The sequence below is a fragment of the Garra rufa genome, chromosome 11 (genome assembly GCF_049309525.1).
Source record: "Garra rufa chromosome 11, GarRuf1.0, whole genome shotgun sequence".
NCBI lineage: Eukaryota > Metazoa > Chordata > Actinopteri > Cypriniformes > Cyprinidae > Garra > Garra rufa.
This window is the reverse complement of record NC_133371.1, coordinates 23,939,697-23,965,606: the sequence shown is the minus strand read 5'-3', so window position 1 is coordinate 23,965,606 and position 25,910 is coordinate 23,939,697. Positions and strand designations below refer to the sequence as shown.

At 35.4% G+C, this 25,910-nt stretch overlaps 2 protein-coding genes across 3 annotated transcripts in view; both read right to left on the bottom strand.

The window, feature by feature from the left end:
• The window catches only part of ttc9b (tetratricopeptide repeat domain 9B), a 54,111-nt gene extending 51,581 nt beyond the window's left edge, over positions 1–2,530 (bottom strand). Inside the window, exon 1 of the mRNA XM_073851086.1 lies at positions 1,744–2,530. Within this exon, the coding sequence (XP_073707187.1) occupies positions 1,744–2,194 (451 nt within the window). The 5' untranslated portion in view covers positions 2,195–2,530. The remainder of the gene's footprint in view (positions 1–1,743) is intronic.
• Positions 2,531–8,000: 5,470 nt separating this feature from the next.
• c11h19orf47 (chromosome 11 C19orf47 homolog) lies at positions 8,001–25,230 on the bottom strand. Of its 2 annotated transcripts, none has more exons than XM_073850441.1 (8): positions 25,192–25,230; positions 19,509–19,596; positions 18,501–18,615; positions 15,256–15,337; positions 14,966–15,079; positions 13,588–13,731; positions 13,001–13,077; positions 8,001–11,288 (listed from the first exon to the last, which is right to left on the bottom strand). In XM_073850441.1, exons 1-8 carry the CDS (start codon positions 25,208–25,210, stop codon positions 10,752–10,754), a joined length of 1,176 nt encoding a protein of 391 aa, XP_073706542.1. In that variant the 5' UTR covers positions 25,211–25,230; the 3' UTR covers positions 8,001–10,751. The 2 variants fall into 2 exon arrangements, with proteins under 2 accessions (XP_073706542.1, XP_073706543.1); XM_073850442.1 differs by having other exon boundaries at positions 13,663–13,731.
• Positions 25,231–25,910: the final 680 nt, after the last annotated feature.

The window sequence follows — 25,910 nt, the reverse complement described above, 5'->3', positions numbered from 1 at the left end:
CTCATTATCATGACTGCAGGTGGACAAACAAAGGAAGGTGACTGTGGGGGGAAATCCAAATAAATGGAAATTTTGCAGTGGTGGCCACTCCGGTGAAATGTACCATTCTCTCTTTCACGCCTTAATGCTTCCCACAGAGGGCCTAAAGTGTTTGCCACATTTGTGACATTCAAGCCTAACCTCAAATCGACCACCATGTGAGACCACCAGAGACATCAAGGGCCACGAACACCAGGGATCACACCCATCCAGATCAAGCAGATGTGCAAGAGTATTAACCAATATTCTTCCAATGAGCAAACACAGTTGGCATCTGTGATCCGTCTTATGTTATCCCCTTGTTTATCGACGTATAAACTAACAGAGTTTACATCAAATGGCATTTGGGAAACAATACCAACTGGTTTATAATCACATAGGGTTTGTAATTTGTGACTCTGCTACTTACGAGTAGTTTTGTGGTCCAATAGCCAACAGCCTTTATGTTAAAAATCATTAGGATATTAAGAAAAAAAAAATCCTACCATAAACATATCAAAACTCAATTTTTGATTAGAAATTAGTATTATGTATTGCTAAAAAACTTCATTTGCTCAAATATAAAGGCGATTTTCTCAATATTTTGATTTTTGCGCACCCTCAGATTGCATATTTCCAAATTATCAACCAAATATCGTCCTACCCTAACAAACTATACATCAGTGAAAACTTATTTATTCAGCTTTCAGATGTATAATGCATGATAATTAAATCTCAATTTGAAAAAAATGACCCTCATGACTGGTTTTGTTTGTCAGGGTCACATTTAAAGACTGTAGAGACAATACAAGCTTGGAGAACACATAACTGTTTTAAAATTATACTCATTAGACTACGATTTAAAAGCCATGACTTGCTTTTTTTTAGCTTTGTGTTTAGAATTCCCACAAGCTTCGATTTTAAAGCTGCTGTGTTTCAAAAACACCTTGCTGACACGTTTTTACATACAGACTACAAATACCACAATTAAATGAGTTCATGTGAATGACGAATCGAACATCTGTTGTAGTCTTTATATAAAACACAATGGTTAGGAGGGAATTTCAAACATTTTTGTCAACACAAACCAAAGCCTGTTTACATAGTCATTAGCTTTTATGTCAAAAGTATTAAGTTCAGTAATTTAGCGTTTAAATCTCTTCGAGTAACGTTAAAACACGTTTTTTTTTTGTTCAAAATGAAAACCTGCTATTGCAAAAACAAACAAGTAAATCCCCCATGGAATCAGTCTCTAACGCGCTTATTGTCTTCCGGGTTTACTACAAACTAAACAAGCTACTGTTTAAGTGGTTCTCCAACCTTTACCTCACATCACCTATAACTTGTAAGTCAAGTGAAAATGAATAAAAGTGATTAGCTTACTTACTAGTACGCTACGTATTCAAATAGTAGTTCGCGTGTTACGTTTAATCCTCCGTCGTTCTTAAATAATCACAACGTGACATTAAATGAACTTGGATTATTATAACACTGGCTCAGGAACAATGAAGGCCAAACTGGTCGTTAAGCACAAACAATGGCTTGATTGATTGTTTTCAGCGTTGTTTTTATAAAAAACACAATCGTTTTCTTGCTGTGGAGTTAGTTTGTACTAACATTAAAGCCCTCTCTTAGGCACCTATAGCCTCTAACATATTTTTCGCCTTATTGGCAGCATCTCAAAGTGGCTTCAGCCGTCCAGAACAATGGCAGCGGCTGTCTCACCTGTCAGGCTGTCGTAGCATTCGATCTCGGTGCTCTCCACCGCTCGCCGCTGCTCCTCTGTCAGCTTGGCCGCGGCTTGGTTGAGGAGGTTCACCTCGGATCCGGTGGTCCCGTCGACGACATGGATCCCTTTTAACTGCAGCAGCGCCCTGTGATATTTCCCAATTGCTTCCCGGAATTTCTTCTCCTTGTAGCATCGGTGCCCCTCCAGTTTAAAGTCGATCGCTTTCTGTATTTTCGCCTCCATCTCCATCTCCGCGCCGCCGACGCGATACCCTCCACCTCCGACGTCCCCACCCGCCGCCGCCGCCAGACTCCGGCCCCCAGCCTCCGGATAGCTTTTCAGGCTCTTGATCGAGTGCTGCTTCGCTTCCATCTCGCTCAGGAAGCCATGCTGTTCCGACACGGATGCCTGTGTTCTCTTTAAGGGCTGGAGCAGCGTGCTGTGCATAAAGGATGCGAGCCAAACGGGAGCCGAAAAACACAAGCGCGACCGGATAGTATCTTCCAGGGGGGATGTAAATACAACACTAGAGATTCCCGACTATTGAAACGCGTTGAGAGAGACAAAGAACACAAACAAAAAGGTGATCGCGGTTGTCTCTCGTTGACCAGAGCGTAACGCCTCTGCATGGAGGTGATGCTGGAGCAGGAGCAGGAGGACTCTTGCCGCCGGCGAGAGCAGCTTCAGCACCACAGACAGCGCCAACGAGCACTAACGCGAGGCATTATGGGAAGGAATTAATCGCGAGAGGATGCTGCTACTGGTGGATCACGATTACATTACAGAGGAGCGGTAAATCTCCAAACGTCGTGAAGCCAAATATAAATAAAATATGCAAAGGCTGGTCATCTTTACGTCATTGTCATTAAAAAGCACAGGCGAGGCATTTGCCGCAACACTGTGTGGAATCCCTGGTGGGAAATCCGGCTTAGATGTGTTTTGGAACATAGTGGCGATCATTAGGTGGTTGATCAGCTGACATGTTCAAAAAATTAGCTTAACTATTTTAAGATGATATGAGAAGCTAGTTCACAATGGCCTGCTGGTTCGCACCAGCTGAGACCAGGACAGGACAAAAAGACATGCATGAAGCATGTGAAATTTGTCCTTAAATTAGCTTTCAGATCAAAGTGGAAATAGTCTCCCTGGGAGCTTCAATGATTAATTTTCTCATAGCTGGGACTGAAAAAATGAATTTGCTGAAAATTGACTCACCCTCAGGCCATCCGCGATGTAGATGAGTCTTTCTTCCTCTGAACAGATTTGGAAAAATTAGTATTATATCACTCACTCACCAATAGATTCATAGTAGTGAAAGGGTGCCGTCAGAATGTGTCAAAACAGCTGATTAAAAAATATATACAAGTAATCAAAACAAGTCCAGTAGAACGATTGACATCTAAAAAGCTGCATTTTTGTAAATATTCAGCAATTTTTTATTTTTTGGAGTAAACTTGACTGACTAGGCAGGCTAAAGATTAGTTCGCTTTCAGAATAAAAAATTCCTGATAATTTACTCACCCCCATGCCATCCGAGATGTTTATGGATATCTTTCTTTAGTCAAAAAAAAAAAAAAAAAGAAATTAAGGTTTTCAGGATTTTCTCCATATAGTGGACTTCAATGGTGCCCAATGAGTTGAAGGTCCAAACTGCAGTTTCAATGCAGCCTTAAAGAGCTCTACACGATTTCAGCCGAGGAATAAGAGTCTTATCTAGCAAAACTATCGATTATTTTCTAAAAAAATAAAATAATAATAATTATATACTTTCTAACCACAAATTCTCGTCTTGCATTAGCTCATGTACGACTTCACACATTACGTAATCACAATAGAAAGGTTAATCGTAATTAGTTCTTTCTTTGCCTGTGTACTCCGGTTCAAAACGTTAGGGTAGGGTGAAAAACTCACCTCATTTTCTACTTCAAATTCAAAATCAGCCGAAATCATTGTTTTACCTTTTTTTTGTAAAGGGCATTTGGTTTTTTTTGCATGTTCACTTTTTTGCATGTAAACACAGGGTCGGTACTTCCGCCTACATCGTGTGTGATCATGTTCTTTTGAGTTGTGTGTGAGAGTTTCCCTAGATAAGACCTTTATTCCTTGGCAGGGATCATGTAGAGGCCTTTGAAGCTGAATTGAAATTGCAATTTGGATCTGCCCATTGAAGTCCACTATATGGAGAAAAATCCTGGAGTGTTTTCCTTAAAAACCTTTATTTCTTTTTGATTGAAAAGTGACACACATGAACATTTTGGATGGCATGGGAGTGAGTAATTTATCAGGAAATGTTTATTCTGGAAGTGAACTAATCCTTTAGGATAAATGTCATTAAATCACATATTCAATATAGTTACTATTGCTTTGCTTTTAAGATAATAAGTACATTAAATTACAAATAAATCTATTTGGCGTAGTTATAAATTGTAATGCAGATACATATCTAGACTAAATTAATAACACAGCCTAATAGAAAAAACAGTCATCATTAAGAGGCAAATGTTGAACAATGAAGAACTGATGAAATTCTCTAACAAATCGCTCAGTGTACTGCAACACTGGAGACATAAGGATATGTGCCTTCCTCGCCATCTGCGTCATTTACTAGAGCGTGCGCTAAAGGCAGCTTAGTGCAAGTTTCTTTGCTAGCACATAAGTTTTGAAGAACGAAAAATCCTTATCTCTGTACACTCTTAAGAATAAAAGTTCTTTATTGGCATCAGTGGTTCCATGAAGAATCTTGAACATCCATGGAAGGTTCTTTAGATTTTTAAAATGTTCATCAAAATGGTTCTTTCAAGAACTGTTCATTGAACAGTTTACATCTCGCAGTTCTCACCTTTTTTTCCCTCAGAATTGTGAGATAAAAACTTGTAATTGTGAGTTATAAAGTCAGAATTGTGAGATATAAACATTCCACCACTGAATAATAATAATAAAAAAAGGTAATTGCAACCTTTTAACTCACAATTCAGACTTTTTTTCTTAGAACTGCGAGTTTATATTTCACAATTTGGACTTTTTTTCTCAGAATCTTAAGATAAACTTGCAGTTGTGAGTTATAAAGTCAGAAATGCGTGATATAAACTCACAATTCTGACTTTTTTTCCTCAAGATTGTGAGTTTAATTAGAATTGAGAGATATAAAATTCTGACTTTTTCTCAGATTGTAAGATGTATTCGCAATTAGGACTTTTTCTCAGAATTGTGAGATATAAACTCACGATTCTGTATTTTTTCTCAAAATTGTGAGATATATACTTGCAACTCAGAATTTTTTCTCAGAATTGTAAGGTAAAACAAAATTGTGAGATACACTCTTAAAAATAAAGGTGCTTCACGATGCCATAGAAAAACCTTTTTTGGCTAATGGTTCCATAAAGAACCTTTAACATCTGAAGAACCTTTCTGTTTCACAAAAGGTTCTTTGTGGCAAAAGAAGGTTCTTCAGATTATAAAAAGGTAAGGAAGAGATGGTTCTTTAAAGAACCTTTGACCGAATGGTTCTTTGTGGAACCAAAAATGGTTCTTCTATGGCATCGCTGTGAAGAACCTTTAAAAGCACCTTTATTTTTTAACAGTGTATAAACTTGCAATTCTGAGAACATGTATTTTTTCCCCTCAAAATTGAGTTTTTATCTTACAATTCTAAGAAAAAAGTACTGCAGGGAAAGTTGTCATAATTGCAAGTTGCAAGTTTATGTGTCACAATTGTGACTTTATAACTCACAAGTACAAGTTTATATCTCTGAGAAAAAAGTCAGAATTGCGAGATAAAGTGGCAATTGTTTACTTAATTTTTTACTTATTACTTTATTTTTATGCAGTGGTGGAAATGGGCTTCCATAGTATAGTGACCTTTATAAAAGTAATTATGCAGTAAAAGTCACAAATGTAGGAATGCAGCAAATTAACGCAGGTTCATATAAATGATTGCAGACCTTCATTCATTAACTTGCTTGTGTTCTGATACACAACCACATAAATGTAGAGAGGGCAGTGCAGATTAGCATTTTGCAATGCAAAACTCATAGGGTTGTACCTGTAACTATAAACATGCTAAAATATAACTAGAATATGCTCCAAAACTCATTTTTTTTATGTTCAACAAAAAGAAGTGTATATAAAATGTAATAAAAGAAACAATTCAAGATTCGGGTTTTATCTTTTTTATATTCAATACATTCCCAAAACAAATAATCTTCATCAATATTTTATAAACTTTCCCAGTTAAAGTGTTTTATCTCTCCTAATATTCCTTAAACATAACAATGTAACGAAACTCTGCATATGAGATGCTTCAAATTGAAATATATTTATAAAAAACAGGGGAAATGTGACAAAACACAAAGTGTAGGTGAATACTTATTACAACGGCATGATTAGTGGCTACTGTAGTGAACAGTATCAAGGGGGTGAAAACTTATACAATACACAAGGGTCCACCTCCACGTGTGTTGCTTGGCAACAGCGTGCTATCACCAATGCAATATTTGCTCTGCTTCTCCAAGTAACACCTAACAACACAAATTTTCATTGGATGGCATGTTTAATGTGGAAATTGGAGAGCAGAGATTCTTTAACACAGGGATTGTGATTTTGTGTCTTTAAGCAAAGTAACAGCTGTGGTCATAAAGGGGCGGTCACACAACACTTTTTTTCCCCGATGTACACTATCAGTCGAAAGTTTTTGAACAGTAAGATTTGTAATGTTACTCACCAAGCCTATTTATTTGATCCAAAGTATAGCAGAAACAGTAAAATTGTGAAATATTTTTACCATTTAAAATAACTGTTTTCTATTTGAATATATTTTAAAATTAATTTATTCCTGTGATCAAAGCTCAATTTTTTAGCACCATTACTCCAGTCTTCAGTGTCACATGATCGTTCAGAAACCATTCTAATATGCTAATTTGCTGTTTAAGAAACATTTTTATTATTATCAATATTTAAAACAGTTGAGTGTATTTTTTCAGGATTCTTTGATGAATAGAAAGATCAGCACTTATCTGAAGTAAAACGTTTTTTGTAATATTATACTCTATACCAGGGGTCCCCTAACTAAGGCCCGGGGGCCGAATGCGGCCCGCCCCCACATTTGGACCGGCCCTCTGAACAATGCCAGAGACATATTTTGAAAATGTAATTTTAAATATGTTTTACTTATATCATGTCGGTATTTGACAATAAAGGTTGGCTTTCAAACTAAAATTTCCCTTAGTTATTAACATAGCCTAATTATTTGTTAAATTCACCAACAGAAAGCACTGTAAAAAGTTTTCACCAGTTTCAACTTAAAAACTTAAGTTTAGCAGCTGCCTTAAGATTTTAAGTTAAATCAACTTAAGTCTTTTAAACTCACAAGTTATATCAACTAATTTTTATTGCAATAAGTTAAAATGACTCGTAGTTTTAAGCTGATTTAACTTAAAAACTTAAGGCAGCTGCTGAACTTAGGATTTTAAGTTGAATCTGGTGAAAACTTTTTACAGTGTGGTACATTCAACATAATGTGTCACCGTGATCGAACAGGCGATGCGCGAGCCAGCTAGAAAAATCAGAGCGATGACAAAATGACTCAATAGCATTTGAGGTGAAACTAGCACTGCTTGTGGGACAAGTGCAGAAGCAAGACTTCACTCATCTCCCAGTTACCCAAAGTTTTTCAGCTGAAAAGTCAATTTGATGAGTGATTCAAAAAACACAGTGGACCAACACCAGCAGATGACATTGCACCCCAAATCATCACAGACTGTGGAAACTTAACTTCTTAAACTTAACTACTGGACTTCAAGCAACTTGAGCTTTGAGCTTCTGCACCCTTCCTCCAGACTCTAGGACCTTGATTTCCTAATAAAATACAAAACTTGCTCTAATCTGAAAAGAGGACTTTGGATCACTGCAACAGTCTATTTCTTCTTCTCCTTAGCCCATGTTCAGGAGTGGCTTAACAAGAGGAATACAACAACTGTAGCCAAATTCCTTGACATGTCTGTGTGTGGTGGCTCTTGATGCCTTGACCCCAGCCTCAGTCCATTCCTTGTGAAGTTCACCCAAATTCTTGAATCAGTTTGGCTTGACAAGCCTGTCAAGGCTGCGGTTCTCTCGGTTGGTTGTGCATCTTTTTCTTCCACACTTTTTCCTTCCACTCAACTTTTTGTTAACATGCTTGGATACAGCACTCTGTGAACAGCCAGCTTCTTTGGCAATCAATGTTTGTGGCTTACCCTCCTTGTGAAGGGTGTCAATGATTGTCTTCTGGACAACTGTCAGATCAGCAGTCTTCCCCATGTTTGTGTAGCCTAGTGAACCAGACTGAAAGACTATTTAGACGGCTCAGGAAATCTTTGCAGGTCTTTTGAGTTGATTAGCTGATTGGCATGTCACCAAATTCTAATTTGTTGAGAAAATGAATTGGTGAGTTTTTGTTAAATGTGAGCCAAATCATCACAATTAAAAGAACCAAAGACTTAAACTACTTCACTCTGTGTGCATTAAATGTATTTAATACACAAGTTTCACAATTTGAGTTGAATTACTGAAATAAATGAACTTTTCCATGACATTCTAATTTGAGATGCACCTGTATATCGTTTGAAAAGAAATGATCATTTGTCTGTCTGGTGCATAAAAAAAATAATAAACTATTCTAGCATTAAAAGATATAATAAATACAGGTAAAATCATAATAAAATAATAATAGTCAGTCCGGCCCATGGAATTTTCTTTTATAAACCGACCCGTCCCCCCATTAAAGAAAAGAAAATTATGTGGCCCTCTCAGAAAAAAAGTTTGGGGACCCCTGCTCTATACCATTCAAAAGCTTAGAGTCGTATCATTTTGTTTGGAAAAGAAATTATAGAAATGAATACTTTTATTTAGCAAAGATGCTTTAAATTGATCAAAAGTGATGATAAAGACATTTATAATGTAACAAAACATTTCTATTTCAGATAAATACTGCTCTTCCGAACTCTCTTTTTATCAAAGAAACCTGAAAAAAAATCTACTTAGCTGTTTTTTAAACATACTAATAATAAATGTCAGAATATTCGAATGATTTTTGAAGGATCATGTGACTGGACTAATGGTGCTAAAAACTCAGCTTTGAAATTACAGGAATAAATTACATTGTAAAACACATGTAAATAGAAAAGTTTTTAAATGCAGGCTAGGTGAGCAGAAGAGATGTCTTTAATAAAAAAAAAAAACAATTACAAATCTTACCGTTCAAAAACTTTTGACTGGTAGTGTCTTATTTGATATTTGTTGAACATGTTTTTTTTTTTTAAAGTCTAGCATGACCGCGGGTTAAGGCGCATTAATGGAAATGCTCATGTGTGCAGTTTTATGCCATCAAAGGCTTTTTGTTTATTATAAAAATCTTTAAAGTGAAAGGGATAGCTCACACAAAAATTAAGAGTCACCAAAACTGTCCAAACTAGACTTATTTTCTTCTGTAGAACACAAAAGATATTTAAAGATAATCGATATTTTTGGGTACCTACTGACTTCAATTTAATTAAAACGAATCTTTTTCACAGAAGAAAGAAAATAATACATTTTCAGAGTGACATGAGGTTGAGTATCCACCTTATTTTTCCCTTAAAGGATTAGTTCACTTCCAGAGCAAAAATTTAAATATAATTTACTCACCCAAGATGTTCATGTCTTTCTTTCTTTAGTCATCAAGAAATTGTTTCTTGAAGAAAACATTTCAGGATTTCTCTCCGGCTCTAAACAATCCCAGGCGAGGAGGAAGGGTCTTATCTAGTGAAACCATCAGTCATTTTCATTTCTACTAAGATCAAATTTACAATTTATATATTTATATATTGTCTTGTCTCTGCGATGCGCATGCATTGTCTGTGTAATCCGGGTCAACACAGTTAGGGTCGAAAAACTCCCATCTCGCTTTCTTCTTGAACTTCAAAATCGTCCTACATTGCTGTTTGACTTTTCTTTTTTTTTGTTGTAAAGGCTGTTTGATGATCTTTGCATGTTCACTTTGTAAACACTGGGTCGGTACTTCTGCAGCGATCTAGGGCGATTTTGAAGTTCAAGAAGAAAACGAGAAGTCCACTATATGGAGAGAAATCCTGAAATGTTTTTCTCAAGAAACAATTTCTTATCGACTAATGAAAGAAAAACATGAACATCTTGGATGACAAGGGAGTGAGTCAATTATCTGTACATTTTTGTTCTGGAAGTGAACTACTGCTTTAAGAGTGGGAGCTTCTGGCCTCACCATCATCCAGCTGTTTTAAGCTGTACAAAACAGTTTGTTTTGCTGCTTATTGCAAACTAGTGTGTCTTACCATATTATTTTAATGTAGTATCTTAATCGTGAACATAATGGTTTGTAATGCAAACAGGTTTACCGTTTACTGCACTTCGTTATTCTTCTCGTTATTTCCCTACGGCAGCTTACTCCCGCAATGAAAAATAAGGTGAATATGATGACAGAATTTCCAGTTTTGGGTGAACTATCCCTTTAAAAACTAGGAGGTAAGCAGATAAGCGAACATGAGCTTACTTAATGGAGGAATCGGTAAGCTGAGGTGTTTGTGGTAAACATATAACATGCTTTCACTTACGTCTCTTGGCTACTGTAGTGGGAAAAAAATCTTGACATTGCTGGGCGCCATGCATTAAAAAATCTTTATTACAAACCCCCCCCTCTTTAATCTGGAAAACTGTTTCACTCACAGGGGCGCAGGAGAGCAGCTATTGAAGTAGGATAGTGGGATAGACATTATTCCTATAACCAAACATAAGGACAAAAGGTATGTCCACACTGACATTTAACAAATATTGCAGCTGTCCCTTTTTCCCACTAATATCATCAATTCATAACACTCCATGAGGTACAGCATATCAACTTCCCAATCCATCAAGAGTGGTCCTAGAGTTTCTCCATTCGTTCAAAAGGAAAATTCAGGTGGGTTTTACGTTATAAAAGGGATAAAAAGAGATGCCCTTTTAGTTTTTTTAGGGGGTGTTAGGTTTTCCGTGCGCCCAGTCTCTTGAATACACTGACTGCCCCGACGTCCATCTGAGCCCCGTGAGTGTCACCCGTGCTACTACTGACCTTAGGGCTGGCCAGAGCAAAGCTGCCCTGGGCTTTGCTTCTGCTGCTCGTAACACGACTGTCCTGCGTGTCTGCGGGCTGACTGACTAGAGGGGTTGAGGAGGTAGGGTTGGCTGACGGGGCCCTGCCCAGTCTCTGCAGTACACCCAGTTTGGGTGTCCCCTCCTGGATGGAGGAGGAGGTAGAGGAGATTGGTGGTGTGCCTTCAGATGAGGGGAGTTTGTACTTTTTGCCTAGTCGACGCAGAGTGAGGGGTTTAGATTGGGCGGATACAGTCTCTTTTTTAGAAGAGGGTGGGGGTCGTTTGAGGACGCCAGCATACTGCAGCACAGAGCCCTCACCGTCACTGTCATTGTCCTCGAAGGCGTCTACAACACCATCGGTCTTTTCTCCACTCTCTTCATCTTCCTCTGCTTCACCCAGTCGGCTAAACACACCTGTTGGCTGCTGTATGAAGAAAGAGACAGGAAGACAGGGATGTGAAAAACAGGATATTTAGTTATTGGTAGCAAGCAACACTTAATTCCTACATACACTACCAGTCAAAAGATTTTTTTTCTGCTCACCAACCCTGCATTTATTTAATCCAAAGTTTAGCAAAACAGTACAATTTTGAAATATTCTACCATTTAAAATAACTGTTTTCTATTTGAACATATTTTAAAATGCAATTTATTTCTGTGATCAAAGCTACATTTTAAGCATCATCACTACAATCTTTAGTGTCACATGATCCTACAGAAATCATTCTAATATGCTGATTTGAAACTTATTATCAATATTTTTTTCAAGATTCTTTTATGGATAGAAAGATACAAAGATAACAGCATTTATCTGAATAAAAAGCTATTACCAATCAAAAGCTTGGAGTCAGTATAACTTATTCATTTATTTTTTTTAGGAAAGAAATGATAGAAATTAATACTTTTTATTTAACAAGGATGCTTTAATATGATCAAAAGAGTTGTAAAAGACATTCATAATGTTGCAAAAGATCTCTATTTTAGATAAATGCTGCTCTTCTGAACTTTCTATTCATCAAAGAAACCTGAAAAAATTCTATTCAGCCGTTTTCAACATAATAATAATAAAAATACTAAATGTTTTTGAGCAGCATATCAGAATAATAGAATGATTTCTGAAGGATCATGTGACTGAAGCAATGATGCTAAAAATTCAGCTTTGAAATCACAGGAATAAATTACATTTTAAAATATATTCAAATAGAAAATAGTTATTATTTTAAATAGTAAAATATTTTGCAATTTTACTGTTTTTGCTGTACTTTGGATCAAATAAATGCAGGCTTGGTTTTTGCCATTAAAAACTTTTGACTGGTAGTGTATTCTAATACATTTATAACATTTGAAGTTGTATAAATCAACATTTGAGTAAAAAGTTATCTTAGTTACTGTATTATCAACAAACAAGAATTAACAATAGTACATTGAGGATTTAAAGCAATAGTTCACCCAAAAATGAAAATTCTGTAATTAATTACTCACCCTCACATCATTCCAAACACGCAAAACCTTCATTCATCTTCAGAACACAAGATATTTTTAATGAAATCCTTGCATAAACAGCAACGCACCTAAAACATTTAAGGCCCAGAAAGGTAGTAAGGACATTGGAAAAATAGTCCATGTGACATTGCTTCAACCGTCATTTTCTAAAGCTACGAGAATACCTTTTTGGCGTTGTGGTACTCTTGTGAACGTGTGTTGAAGATGTTTTCTTTGTGCAAAAAAGTATTCTTTTAGTATTAACATTACAGTTGAACCACTGATGTCACATGGATTATTTTAACAATGTCCTCACTACCTTCTGGGCCTTGAACGTTTCAGTTGCATTGCTGTCTATGCATCCAGAAAGCTCTCAGATTTCATCAAAAATATCTTAATTTGTGTTCTGAAGATGAACGAAGGTCTTACGGGATTAGAACGACATGAGGGCGAGTAATTAATGACAGAATTTTCATTTTTGGGTGAAGGATCTCTTTAAAATTAACCTAGATTAAACAATGATTTAAAAATGATTGAGTGTTACAGAGTCATTAAATGATAATGTGTGTAATAACAAGAAAACAATTCTTAGTGTCTGGGTTTTTGCGGTCTTGTTTATCTAATGGACCAAATCAATACAATACAATTTCTCACCTTATTGGCTGAGGTGGTGTCCGCTTTAGACTCTGCCCCAAGTCTATCAAACACTGAAGTACGCTTTAAAACCTTAGCTATGGCAATGAAACGGAAGATTAGAAGATCAATCTCATCTGTAGCATTTCAAATTTTCAGTTAGGCGGTTCTAATTTCAACAGTTAAAATTTCAGCAATATCATATAGACCTTTTTCCTGAGTAAACGATGAGCGCCGCCATTACGAATTCTAACATCAGATTGAATGCTTTTCTGTTCCGGTTTCCATAGGAACCCATTAGCGCCCATCTGTTTTTAATGTAGCTAACGTCCGCTGCTTCGTGTCATCTACACACTCATTAAAGTGAGGCACTGACAAATGACGGTCATTGCGACATTGCCAAGTGATGGCGCTATGGAGCCATGTGCTTTTTAAAAACATTTGAATAGGTTTAACATTAGTTTATTAGCTCGGAATATACCCTAATTTGACTAGAAACAATGCAGACCGGAAATGCAAAGCATTCTTTCAGTTAAGAGCCGGACTTACGTGTTCAGGAAAAAGGTCTATAAACTTCAAGACTCAACAAATATACTGTCTCAAAGCACCTTTCTTGGCCTGCTGTTCCAGGATGCGCCGTGTACGAGCTGTTGTGCCTTTTGGCATGTTTATGATATATTTACCCTCCATTTCTCTTGTGACTCGTCTGCGCTTCACTTGCAACCCATTTTCTTCTGCTGGCTTGCTAGGCACTGTGAGAGAATGAAAAAAGAGAACGTTTTAAATCATCCCATTTCATTTAAAGAAATAATAAAAACAAGATGTATTCTACTGTTTGAAATTTGGGGTCAGTAAGTTTTTGTTGTTATTAAGAAATTAAAACTTTCACTTAGCAAGTATTTACAGTTGAGGTCAAAAGTTCACATACACCTTGATTTTACCAAAATAGGAAGGATCATACAAAATTATGTTATTTTCACCCCCCGGTTCTTAACGCATCGTGTTTCCTTCTGAAGCATCAGTGAGCTTTTGTAATAGTTGCATACGAGTTCCTCAGCTGTCCTTAGTTTGAAATGATGGGTCTCAAAATCATACAGTCATTGTTGGAAAGGGTTCAAATACACACAAATGCTGAAAAAACAAAGAATTTATGGGGCCTAAAGGATTTTTTCTGCAGAACAGCTGACAGTTTAACTGTTTAGTACAAGCAAGGGACTCATGAACAACTATCACTAAACAAAAAAAATACAGCTGTGGATCATTCAGGTAACAACACAGTATTAAGAATCAAGCGTATGTAAACTTTTGAACAGGGTCATTTTTAAAAAATTCAACTATTATTTTCTCTTGTTGACTATATGCAAACATCTTTTATGTGAAATGTGACCGTGGACCACAAAACCAGTAATAAGTGTAAATTTGGCGAAATTGAGATTCTTAAGTCATCTGAAAGCTAAGTAAATAAGCTTTTCATTGATATATGGTTTGTTAAAATAGGACAATGTTTGTCTGAGATACAACTATTTGAGAACCTGGAATCTGAGGGTGCAAAAAAATCTAAATATTGAGAAAATCGCCTTAAAAGTTGTCCAAATGAAGCTCTTAGCAATGCATATTAATCAAAAATCAAGTTGTTATATATTTATGGTAGTAAATTTACTAAATATCTTCATGGAACATGATCTTTACTTAATATGCTAATGATTTTTGGCATAAAAGAAAAATCAATAATTTTGACCCATTCAATGTATTTTTGGCTATTGCTACAAATATACCCGTGCTACTTAAGACTGGTTTTGTGGTCCAGGGTCACAAATATCTTATTCAGCTCAGTCCTAAATAAAAAAAAAAAGATGCATTTTGTATGACCCCTCTTATTTTGGTAAAATAATTAACATTTTGCAGATTCTGCAAGGTCTATGTAAACCTTTGAAAAGTGCCAGTAAATACTGCACAAATAAATACTGTTAACCTAATCACATGTACCTGTTTTGGCACTGGAGTTGGAGACTGTTACTGAAATTCGGTTGTCAGAGCGGCGAGCAGGCGTGCTTGGTGGGGAGTCCCGGCTCAGAGCATTGGCGATCATGCGTGTGGCAGCTGTCAGGGGAACATGAAGATTACCAGAGCTACAGCTTCAGCCCACTCAAACAAAGATAAATCACTGCCTGTATTATATGAGCAACCAGTTGAAGAACTGCAGGGAAACTGTCCACTAAGGACACAAGGCACGAATATTTACACATGCAAAACAACGTAATATTTCAGATACTTACGAGTGTTAGCAGTACGTCTCAGTTCAGCCTGTACACTAGTCTGTCCAGACGAAATGGCCTCGGTTGTCATTTTACACATATCCTGCATTAAGAGGATAACAGATCATTATTTACAGTCAGGTCCATATATATTTGGACACTGACACACGTTTCATAATTTCGGCTCTGTATGCCACTAGAATAGTTTTAAAATGATACAATCAAGATGAAATTGAAGTGCAGACTTTAAGCTTTAATTCAAGGGGTTGAACAAAAATATAACATGCTAAGGAATTACAACCATTTTTATACACAGACCCCCCCATTTTCAGGGGCTCAAAAGTAATAGGACAAATAAATATAATCATAAATAAAATGTTTATTTTTAATATTTTGTTTGAAAATCCTTTGCAGGCAATGACTGTCTTAAGTCTGGAACTCATGGACATCACCATAGACTGGGTTTCTTCCCTTGTGGTGCTTTGCCAGGCCTTTACTGCAGCTGACTTCAGTTGTTGTTGGTTTCTGGGTCTTTCTGCCTTTAGTTTTGTCTTCAGCAAGTGAAATGCATGTTCAATCAATTTGAAATCAGAAGATTGACTTGGCCATTGCAGAATATTCCACTTTTTTACCTTTAAAAACTCCTGGGTTGCTTTTGCTGTATGTTTTAGGTCATCGTCCATTTGTACTATGAAGAGACGCACAAACAACTTTGCTCCATTTAACTGAATCTGGGCAGACAGTATATTATCCCTATACACTTCAGAATTCTTCCGGCTGCTTCTGTCTTCTGTCACATCATCACTAAACACCAGTAACCCAGTGCCACTGGAAGCCATGCATTCTCATGCCATTACACTGCTCCACCATGTTTCACAGATGATGTTGTAGGCTTTGGATCATGAGCTGTTCCAAGCCTTCTCCATACTTTTTTCTGCCCGTCATTCTGGTACACGTTGATTTTAATTTCAGCAGTCCAAAAATGCATTTTTAGAAGTGATCTGTTTTTTTTTTTTTTTATGTTTTTTGACAAAGTCTAATCTGGCCTGGTTTGCACCTTGTGGTAAACCCTCTCTATTTTGCTCTGGTGACGTTTTCTCTTGATTGTAGACTTGACAGTGACACGTCTACCTCCTGGAGAGTATTCTTCTTTTGGCTGGATGTTGTAAAATGTTTTATTACCATGGAGAGGATCATCCAATCATCCACCACTGTCGTCTTTTGTGAACAACCAGGCCTTTTTATGTTGCTGAGCTCACCAGTGTTTTCTTTTTCTTCTCAGAATTCACCAAACTGTTGATTTGGCCACTCCTAATGTTCCTGCTATCTCTCTGATGCATTTCTTTTGTTTTTGAAGCCTAACAATTGTCTGTTTTACTTTCATGCAGAGCTCCTTTGACTGCATGATGGGTTCAGAGCAACATCTTCCAAATGCAAATGGCACACTTCGAATCAACTCCAAACCTTTTACCTGGTTAATTGATGTAGAAAAAAATGAAGGAATAGCCCACAACTGTCCATGAAACAGCTTTTGAGTCAACTGTCCAATTACTTATGGTCCCTCGAAAAAGGGGGGAGGTACATATTAAAGAGCTGTAATTCCTTAACCTTTCTACCAATTTGATGAGACTGCCCTAAAAAAGTTCAGAGTGTGCACTTTAAGCCCATATTCATTGTATAACTGTAACTTGAATATGTTTTGGTCAACAGCTAAAATAATAAAAATTGTGTCAGTGTCCAAATATATATGGACCTGACTGTATATGAATAATGAAGCATGCCAATGCACGGGTATGCATGAAGAGAAAACCTTTCGTGATTAACAAATACTGGTGACAGTAGATATGTTTATATATAATGCTGTTGATACATACACTACCAGTCAGATATTTAATGTTTTTTTTTAAAAAAGTCTCTTCTGCTCACCAAGCCTGCATTTATTTGATCCAAAGTACAGCAAAAATAGTACAATTTTGAAATATTTTGACTATTGAATTTTTAGCATTACACCAGTCACATAATCCTTCAGAAACCATTCTAATATTCTAATTTGCTGCTGAAAAAAAAAAAACATTTTTATCATTATTATGTTAAAAACAGCTGAGTAGATTTTTTAGGTTTCTTTGATGAATAGAAAGTTCAGAAGAACAGCATTTAGCAGAAATAGAAATCTTTTGTAACATTATGAATGTCTTTATCATCATTTAATCATCACATGATTAATTTAAAGCATCCTTGCTAAACAAATGTATTAATTTCTATATTAGCTTTGGAAAGGTATAGTATAAAATGTTACAAAAGCTTTTTATTTCAGATAAATGCTGATCTTTGGATCTTTCTATGCATAAAATAATCCTGAAAAAAATATATATATATACATAACTGTTTTAATTATTGATAATAATAATAATAATAAATGTGTCTTGAGAGGCAAATCAGCATATTAGAATGATTTCTGAAGGATCATGTGACACCAGTAATGATGCTGAAAATTTTGCTCTGATCACGAATAAATGACATTTTAAAATATATTAAAATAGAAAACAGTTGTTTTAACCATTTCAATTTTTAAATTTTACTGTTTTGCTGTACTATGGGACAAATAAATGGTAGCTTGGTGGCAGAAGTGACTTTTAAAAAAACATTAAAAATCTTACTGTTCAAAAACTTTTGACTGTACCTCGTTTTTTTTTTTTTAATTTTGTATTAAACTGGGTTACTGATCAAATTGTGGGTCTGCTTTTAAATAAATTCAATTATAATTACATTTTCTTAACAATAAAAAAACTCTCTTTGCTAATGTTTCTAAACTATATAGGGAGCCCTAACACTTATTTAATTAGGTAATAACTTATTAAATTGTTAAACTTATTAAATTGTAGCACATAGTAATGTTACTATGTGCTACAGTTGACAAAGCAAAAATTACATTTAAATGTATTTTTTTTAGATGATATATATTTTTTTCTAATATAATACAATATAGTAATGTGGAAGTGTACTGAACATGAGACAGTGTAAGAATTTTTGCAAGACAATTTTTAGATGAAAATTCAACAATAAAGGTGAATTGAATAAATCAACAATTAAAAATGAGTTGCAAACATGTCAACTTTTTTTTTTAAAACAACACTTAATCTACCAACTGTAGAGTGTTATCAGAAAACACAAGGTTTTAGCAAATGGTTGTTTCACCAAAAGACATATTTCACTTTTGGCAGCATTTACATACCCCAAATACTACAAAATGTTACATTTGCACTCACCTGTCTATACACATGCTTTGCATGCTTAAGAATGGCTATGATGTCACCAACGACCGTGATTCCCAAGTCCATCATTATTTCTTTACTGAGGTCCATGAGCATGTTTTTCTGAATCCTGAAAAGAGAAAAGTAGTAGCTTTTACAGTATCCAGTTGTACAGGACTAACCTTTTCCTCAGAATGTTGTCTGTTCACATTTCAGAGTTGGTCAGATTTTCAATGTTCAAAATGGTGAGAAAACATCCAGCACACATAAGCAGACCAAGTTCTATTTGGACATGTTCACTACAGTACAGTTGCTACATTTACAAAGAAACCTTTTGTTTCAAATGGAGTAAAACTATTTTAATTGATGAATCTGAACGTAAAGTATAGATAAACTGTCTGAATCATTTTTGGTTGATTGCAAATCATTACATACCTTTCTATCAAAGTGATCTGATATTATCACAATGAATTTGTTCTTAACTCTGAGTTCTTGTCATATTTTATTACCATTTTCTGAACTATAGAGAATAAACTGTGATAAGCAGACATAATATTTATCTCAGGCCGTAATTAGGAGACGATGAACACAAGAAGCTTTGTGCATATTTATCAAGCAGTAAAATTGGCCATTCCAGTGTCCAAAAGAAACTGTCTGTGGATCAGAGTGTGGAGTGATGGGATGTTGTTCTGCTCCACTTCACATTCAATGAGTGGAAAGAGATTTTAAAATAACAGTCATTCACGACATTCTACAAAAAACAACTCGTTCCACATGTCGTGTGTCATTACGCCATCACTACGTCACTGCACAAATGCAGTACTTTTCCAGTTCTGGTGTTTACATGTCCTCTGGATCAGATTAGAAAAGGTCTACACCACCCCTTCCATTCCGATCGAGCTCAATCAGATCGATTAAAGTGTTCACATGAAGGTTTTTTAGTCTGATTGAGCCACCAATCTGATTACTAACGGATGTTTGGTTACATGTAAACGTGTAGGAAAGGAAATTATTTGTTTTTACCTGTTATCAACAAATGACACGGCATAGTTGACAGCCAGTCCAGGAGGGATCCCAGCATCTTTGAAAAACTGGATCCATTCTGAGGTGGCTAAAGCATAAAAGAAAACAGTTATAACAAGCATTCTGAAGAATATCCGACATTTTGAATCAAAGATAAACATGTATATTTTTGTTACAAAGTGACTGTAAAACGTTAAACATATGTGATCCTGGACCACAAAAACACTCATAAAGGTAATATTTGATAAGGGGAGACACTGCAGGAAAAAACTCAGTTTTTGTATGCATTTGTCAAGAGATTTTGAGCTTGTTGGTTTTTCAGACTAGTGGAAAGAAAACTAGTCTGTAGACACTGTTAACCCCTTAACTGTCACCATCCACCCTGTGGGACGCCCAAGTTCACTTCACCATTTTACTAATAAATCTTAATGTAATCATGACAAACTATATATTGTTAGAAAGGTCTAAGGCTCCTAAATAGATATTTGATGTTTGTTATAAATTATGTAGGAAAAATAATAGATTAATTCTAGGGATGCACCGATACCAATCGGTCGATAAAGCTTGCGCGTTTTGTCAGTAAAGCCGGTTCTGTAATCAGCGGTAAATGCCATCAGGTGCGTGATTTCACGTTGAGCCGTATATACTACACACAGCCGTTGTTTACCGACGAGCTGCGCATAGCAATGTTCATTATCAGTGTGAATGTGCGCAGCTCGTCGGTAAACAACGGCTGTGTGTAGTATATACGGCTCAACGTGAAATCACGCACCTGATGGCATTTACCGCTGATTACAGAACCGGCTTTACTGACAAAACGCGCAAGTGATCGACCGATAAGGATCGGTGCATCCCTAATTAATTCATGACAAGAGTGCATCTCAAAAATAACAGGAGTTCTGAACTTTGTCACAAACAGTCTTTTTTCTATTACACTTTAGAAATCATAAGAAATTATATTTCAGTTGAAAACTTAAAATATCAAAATTCACCCATTGAAAGCCATTTTAAAATCAGACATTGCATTAACATGAAAAATCAAAGTCATATTACAAAATGTTTTTGTTCATGAATTATAAAAATTTAAGTTTCAATTCTTCATTTTCACATCTCTGTTCAAAAATGGGAGTGACAGTTAAGGGGTTTAAGTATTTCTTTTCTAGCACTCTATTTGTGTCAATAGATTTCAATTACAATACATATTTTTACACACACCGAACTTTACATTTTTATTCCTGTCTATATTCTGAAGGTTTTTGCAGAGGGATGTGTTCATATATAATTTGCTTGATTTTATACATTTTATTCCCCCAAAAGTTTAAAAAATATATTGTTCTCTGTTTTTTTTCTGAATTATGGGGTGACAAAATGAGATGTAAACACAGTAAAAACATTTGACTCTAATTTGTCAAATAAATTAAACAAAAATGCTAGTCTAGTGTAGTCTAGTAAACTAGCGTTTTGATTTTTGTACTAGAAATGTATGCAAATTAGCACATATTTCATTAAATAATGCCTCATTTGCATATTTAAACCTAACATTTTAAAAAACTTGTAATACAAAAAAAGTCTGCCATTATTAATCAATCAACTGGGTAAGGAAGGTGATAACTATTATTATTATTATTTTTTTTTTTACCTTTTTCACCTGAAGTGAGCCTTAAAGAGTTTATTTATTCAGATCAGATCATCATCTGAAATCTGAATAAATAAGCTTTCCACTGATGTTTGGTTTGTTAGGATAGAGCAATATTTGGCCAAAATACAACTATTTGAAAATCTGGAATCTGAGGGGGCAAAAAAAACAACAAATTGAGAAAATTGTCTTTAAAGTTGGCCAAATTAAATCCGTAGCAATGCATATTACTAATCAAAAATTAGGTTTTGATATATTTACAGTAGAAATGTAACTAATGTAACTAAATATCTTCATAGAACATGATATTTAGTTAATATCCTAATCATTTTTGGCATAAAATCGATCATTTTGACCCATGCAATCATGTATTGTTGGCTATTGCTACAAATGTACCTGTGTGACTTCTGACTGGCTTTGTGGTCAAGGGTCATATATTAAGGTCAAGACAGCTAATTTATGTTTTGATATTTAAAAAAAATACTCTATTTTGTATCTTATTGTTTAACATGGATTAACATCTGCAGACAATTTCATGAGCTGTTAGCTGTCTCAGACAAAAATGTTTAACATGCAGATAAAATTAAGAGGTTTTGATTAAAAATAAATAAATAAATGGACTCAAAATACTGAATGTGAAAAAAAAAATCAACTTCTAAAGATAGCACTTTTAATCAACTTTGTTCACTTTTCTCTCTGCAACACAGCTATAACGCCATAAATCGAGAATGCATTTTAATTTATGTATTTGACATAACTGGATGACACAGTGGCTGTTTTCATATGGTAAGGGAAAAACAACCACTTAAAGGTTAAAACAGACTCGAACGATTAATTCCACGACTAGGAGACAAACAAAAAAAGTGTTGCAGACCCGACATGGAAAGGAGGTCAGCAGCATATGGGACATGCATGACAAAGAGACAACACATGGTCAACCAGAGCAGCTGCGTGAGTGTTATTTTTAAAGCTGTGAGTCTCGTGTCAGTAACCAAATTCTCCTGCTCAAGGCTGTTCACAAGCTGAATCTGAATGGATATAGTCAAAATGAACTTACAAAAAAAAAGAGGTCTAAAGGTTTATTTATATTCAGGATTACCCACTTAAAGGAGTAGTTCACTTTCAGAGCAAAAATGTACTCAGCCCCTTGTCATCCAAGATGTTCATGTCTTTCTTTAGTTGTAAGAAAATAGTTTTTTTTGAGGAATTTCTCTCCATATAATAGACTTCTATGGTGCCCCCGAGTTTGAACTTCCAAAATGCAGCTTTAAAGGGCTCTAAACGATCACAGCCAAGGAAAAAGGGTCTTATCTACAGGGTTTCTGCAGATATGAACAAGTGAAATTTAAGACTTTTTAAGACCTTTTTAATACCACCTTATATGAAATTTAAGACCGAAACCTGTAATGGAAATAGATATTATATTACATGCATATATGTCATATTTAATGTGTTTAATGTAAAAAGTAAACACAATTTCATGGCTTTCATAAATTAAATTTATTACTACGATATACAGTGAACTTTTCATATCAGCAGATACTATTCCACACAAAATATCCCCATAAAAGTACCACTAGAAATATCTGATGTAAAAAAAAATCTGAAGCAATATTTTCATCAGTGCTCTATTAGCTTTTACATATTAAATCTGCATATTTGATTTACCTTTATAAAGGCCTTTTTTTTTTTACTTTTGAAATGTATGCATTACCTTTGAAATTTATTTTATGAATTTATCAATAAATTCTAAATGGCTGTTAGCAGTGAGATTACATAATTTACACTGCAAAATTAAAAGTCAGATTAATGTTTTAAATACATTTATTGATTTATAAATATATAAATTAGAAATGTTGGGTGTGGAGGCATACTTTTAAACACACTAAACTACCAGCAGGTGGCGGTAAGTCACTTCATGAGCGAGTTATTTCAACTGATTCGAGCAAAACGCTGAATCAGAGCCAAACGTTGCTTGGAGAATACTTCTGCTGCGATCCTTGTTTGGAACTATTTTCATTGGTGAAAGAACAAAACAGTGGAAATATTTTGTCTAATATGTAAGTAACTACTTGTATATTGAGCTAAAATTAATGTAACATTTGTAATTGTGAGAATATTCAGCAAAAAGCTCACTTGGTATGTTACTGAACTATATCATGTTATAAATAAACTATACATTTGAAATTTTTACCTCAGTTTGTTTCTTTAGAGTGCTGTTACATTCATTTGTTTTAAAGTATGTCACAAATAGACCAGAAATGCACTATCCATTATCAATTTCTGTTTACGTTGAATGTATTAAAATAGGAATCTTTCTTGCCTTTCGCTGCTTCCCTAGTTGTTTTGGTCACTTCAGTTTTAATAAGGCGGTTTGTTTGGTCGGGCAAGTAAAAAAAAAAAAAAAACATTTTAAAAGTATCTCGAAGGCTGGCGGTCAGCTAGCTCGACCTATATTTATTATTATTATTATTATTGAGAACATTATATACAGAAAAAGGTAGTTTGACCTGTATTCTGCTACTGCGATTCTGTCTGAAGACGCAGTAACTTCCACAGAGGGAGGAAAAAAATCTACAGTTGTTAGCAACTGGCCTTAGCCAAGCCTTATATTCAGTTTTTACAAGCCAAGTATCACTAAACTTGCACTTCCCCAAAGCTAAAAAGTTAAATCCATTTTCCTTCCGCGGTACAATCCAAGAGAGACTCGCGCCAATAACAGAAAGCTGATTGGCTATTGCATGTTGGTCTCATTTGTAGTTTAAATACAGCAAATTATATTTGGAATTGTGAAATAAAGAACTACAACACCACGGAAACAACAAAAAGAGAATTTAAATGAGCTTTAGAGGTAGCGTTACATGGACATTGGAAAAATAAGACCTATGTAAAATTATTTAAGACCTAGAACAGAGAATTTAAGACTTTTTAAGGCCTAAAATTTTGATTTTTAAATTTTAGACTTTTTAAGACTTTTTAAGACCCCGCGGAAACCCTGTATCTAGCAAAACGATCGGTTATTTTCTAAAAAAAAAAAAAAAAAAAAAAAAAAATTACAGTTCATATACTTTTTAACCTCAAATGCTCGTCTTGTCTAGCTCTGTGTGTACTCTGTGTATAGATTAAAAAGTATATAAATTGTAAATGTTTTTAGAAAATAACAGATCGTTTTGCTAGATGAGACCCTTCTTCCTCGGCTGGGATCCTTTAGAGCCCTTTGAAGCTGCATTTTGGAAGTTCAAACTCAGGGTCACCATAGAAGTCCATTATATGGAGAGAAATCCTGAAATGTTTTCCTCAAAAAACTATTTCTTTACAACTGAAGAAAGAAAGACATGAACATCTTGGATGACAAGGGGGTGAGTACATTATCTGTAAATATTTGTTCTGAAAGTGAACTACTCCTTTAACAGGAACATTCATGTTCATTACTTCAATTCTATTACAATGTTATTCCAGTATCTTTCTGAAAAAACAGGTCTGGTCTAGGATCTCAAAGACTGGTCAAGTTCAGCTGGTCAGCAAACTGGCCCCACAGCTGAAACGTTGCCAAAATCCTTGTTAAATCAGCCAACAGACCAACCTAAAAAGGCTGGGAGACTAGTTTAGTCCAGCAAACTAGTTTTAGAATTGTTGTGTTGTTTGCTAAGTATAAAACAGTCCCTGCTTTACACGTTGTTTCTGCCGCAATCGTTTTAAACAGACGTGTTTACATACGTAAATAGACTTTTACTAAATTACACGATACAAAAATATTTCGCTTTAATCGCTAATATGATATATCGAAGCACGTCTGTGTGATATAAATAGCATATAAACAACAAAATTATGTCATAACGAGACAATAGTAATTCAGCGCATGGCCTGTTTTCATTGAAACCAAGCCGCGGTATTGCGCTTTAGCTCTTTATGAAGGCCAAATCTTACCCTCCACAAGACTTTCTCCCCCGAATTTCCCACCACAGGTAGTTAAATGTTAATTTAAGCGTCTTTGCGGACCTATACAGTGACCATATTCCATACATAAGGGTCATTTCTTTCTCTTACCTGTTGTGACGGTCGCCATCTTCCCAGGGAAAAAACCGACGCGTTGCGGAAATCTTGTGACGTAACATCCTCTCCGCCTTCGGAACAAATCGGCTGACCCGAATGTTCCGAATGAACCGAGCAATCACTACTGGCTCCAAAACATGTCTTATTCAACATTGTGTTGCTCCAGTCGGTCAGTTTGTGTGTAATAACCGGCGCCATAACAATTTGCAGATTGTTCTTAAACGGAATTTTCCATGACAGCCTCAGTCACCTTTTATTATGTGGAAAAGAGATGCAATATAAGTGAATGGCGACATTTTGCCCTTTCTTTTTCATCCGTGAAAAAAGTCTCACGGCCTTATGACAACATCAGGCTAAACAAATTAAGATAATATTGTCATTTTGGCCGAAAATACTCTTTAATTTAAGGTCTGGCTAATTGTATCACGCAAACTGCTATTTCTATTTTATCCAGTAGAGGGCGGTAAAATCTCATTAATATCATCTTTTTCCGTGTTTCATCGTGTCTTTTAGATGCCACGGACCTCCAAATATGGATGATCATCTTTGTCCGAATGACCGCCGTAAGTTTACAGACATACAACACAATGCAATGCATAAATCAAAATACAGGTAAAACACCTTCGTATTAACAATGTACATTGAGCTGAGCTGTATTTTTACAGACTTAACAGATTAACGTTTGGAAATAGAACAGATAGAAACTCTTTGTG

Excerpts from the sequence above, each read along its gene's own strand:
- c11h19orf47 (XM_073850441.1), bottom strand. Across the intron at positions 15,080-15,255 it reads GAGACGTACTGCTAACACTC|CTGCCACACGCATGATCGCC; the intron begins GTAAGTATCTGA and ends TTCCCCTGACAG. Across the intron at positions 11,289-13,000 it reads ACACCACCTCAGCCAATAAG|CAGCCAACAGGTGTGTTTAG; the intron begins GTGAGAAATTGT and ends TTCTTCATACAG.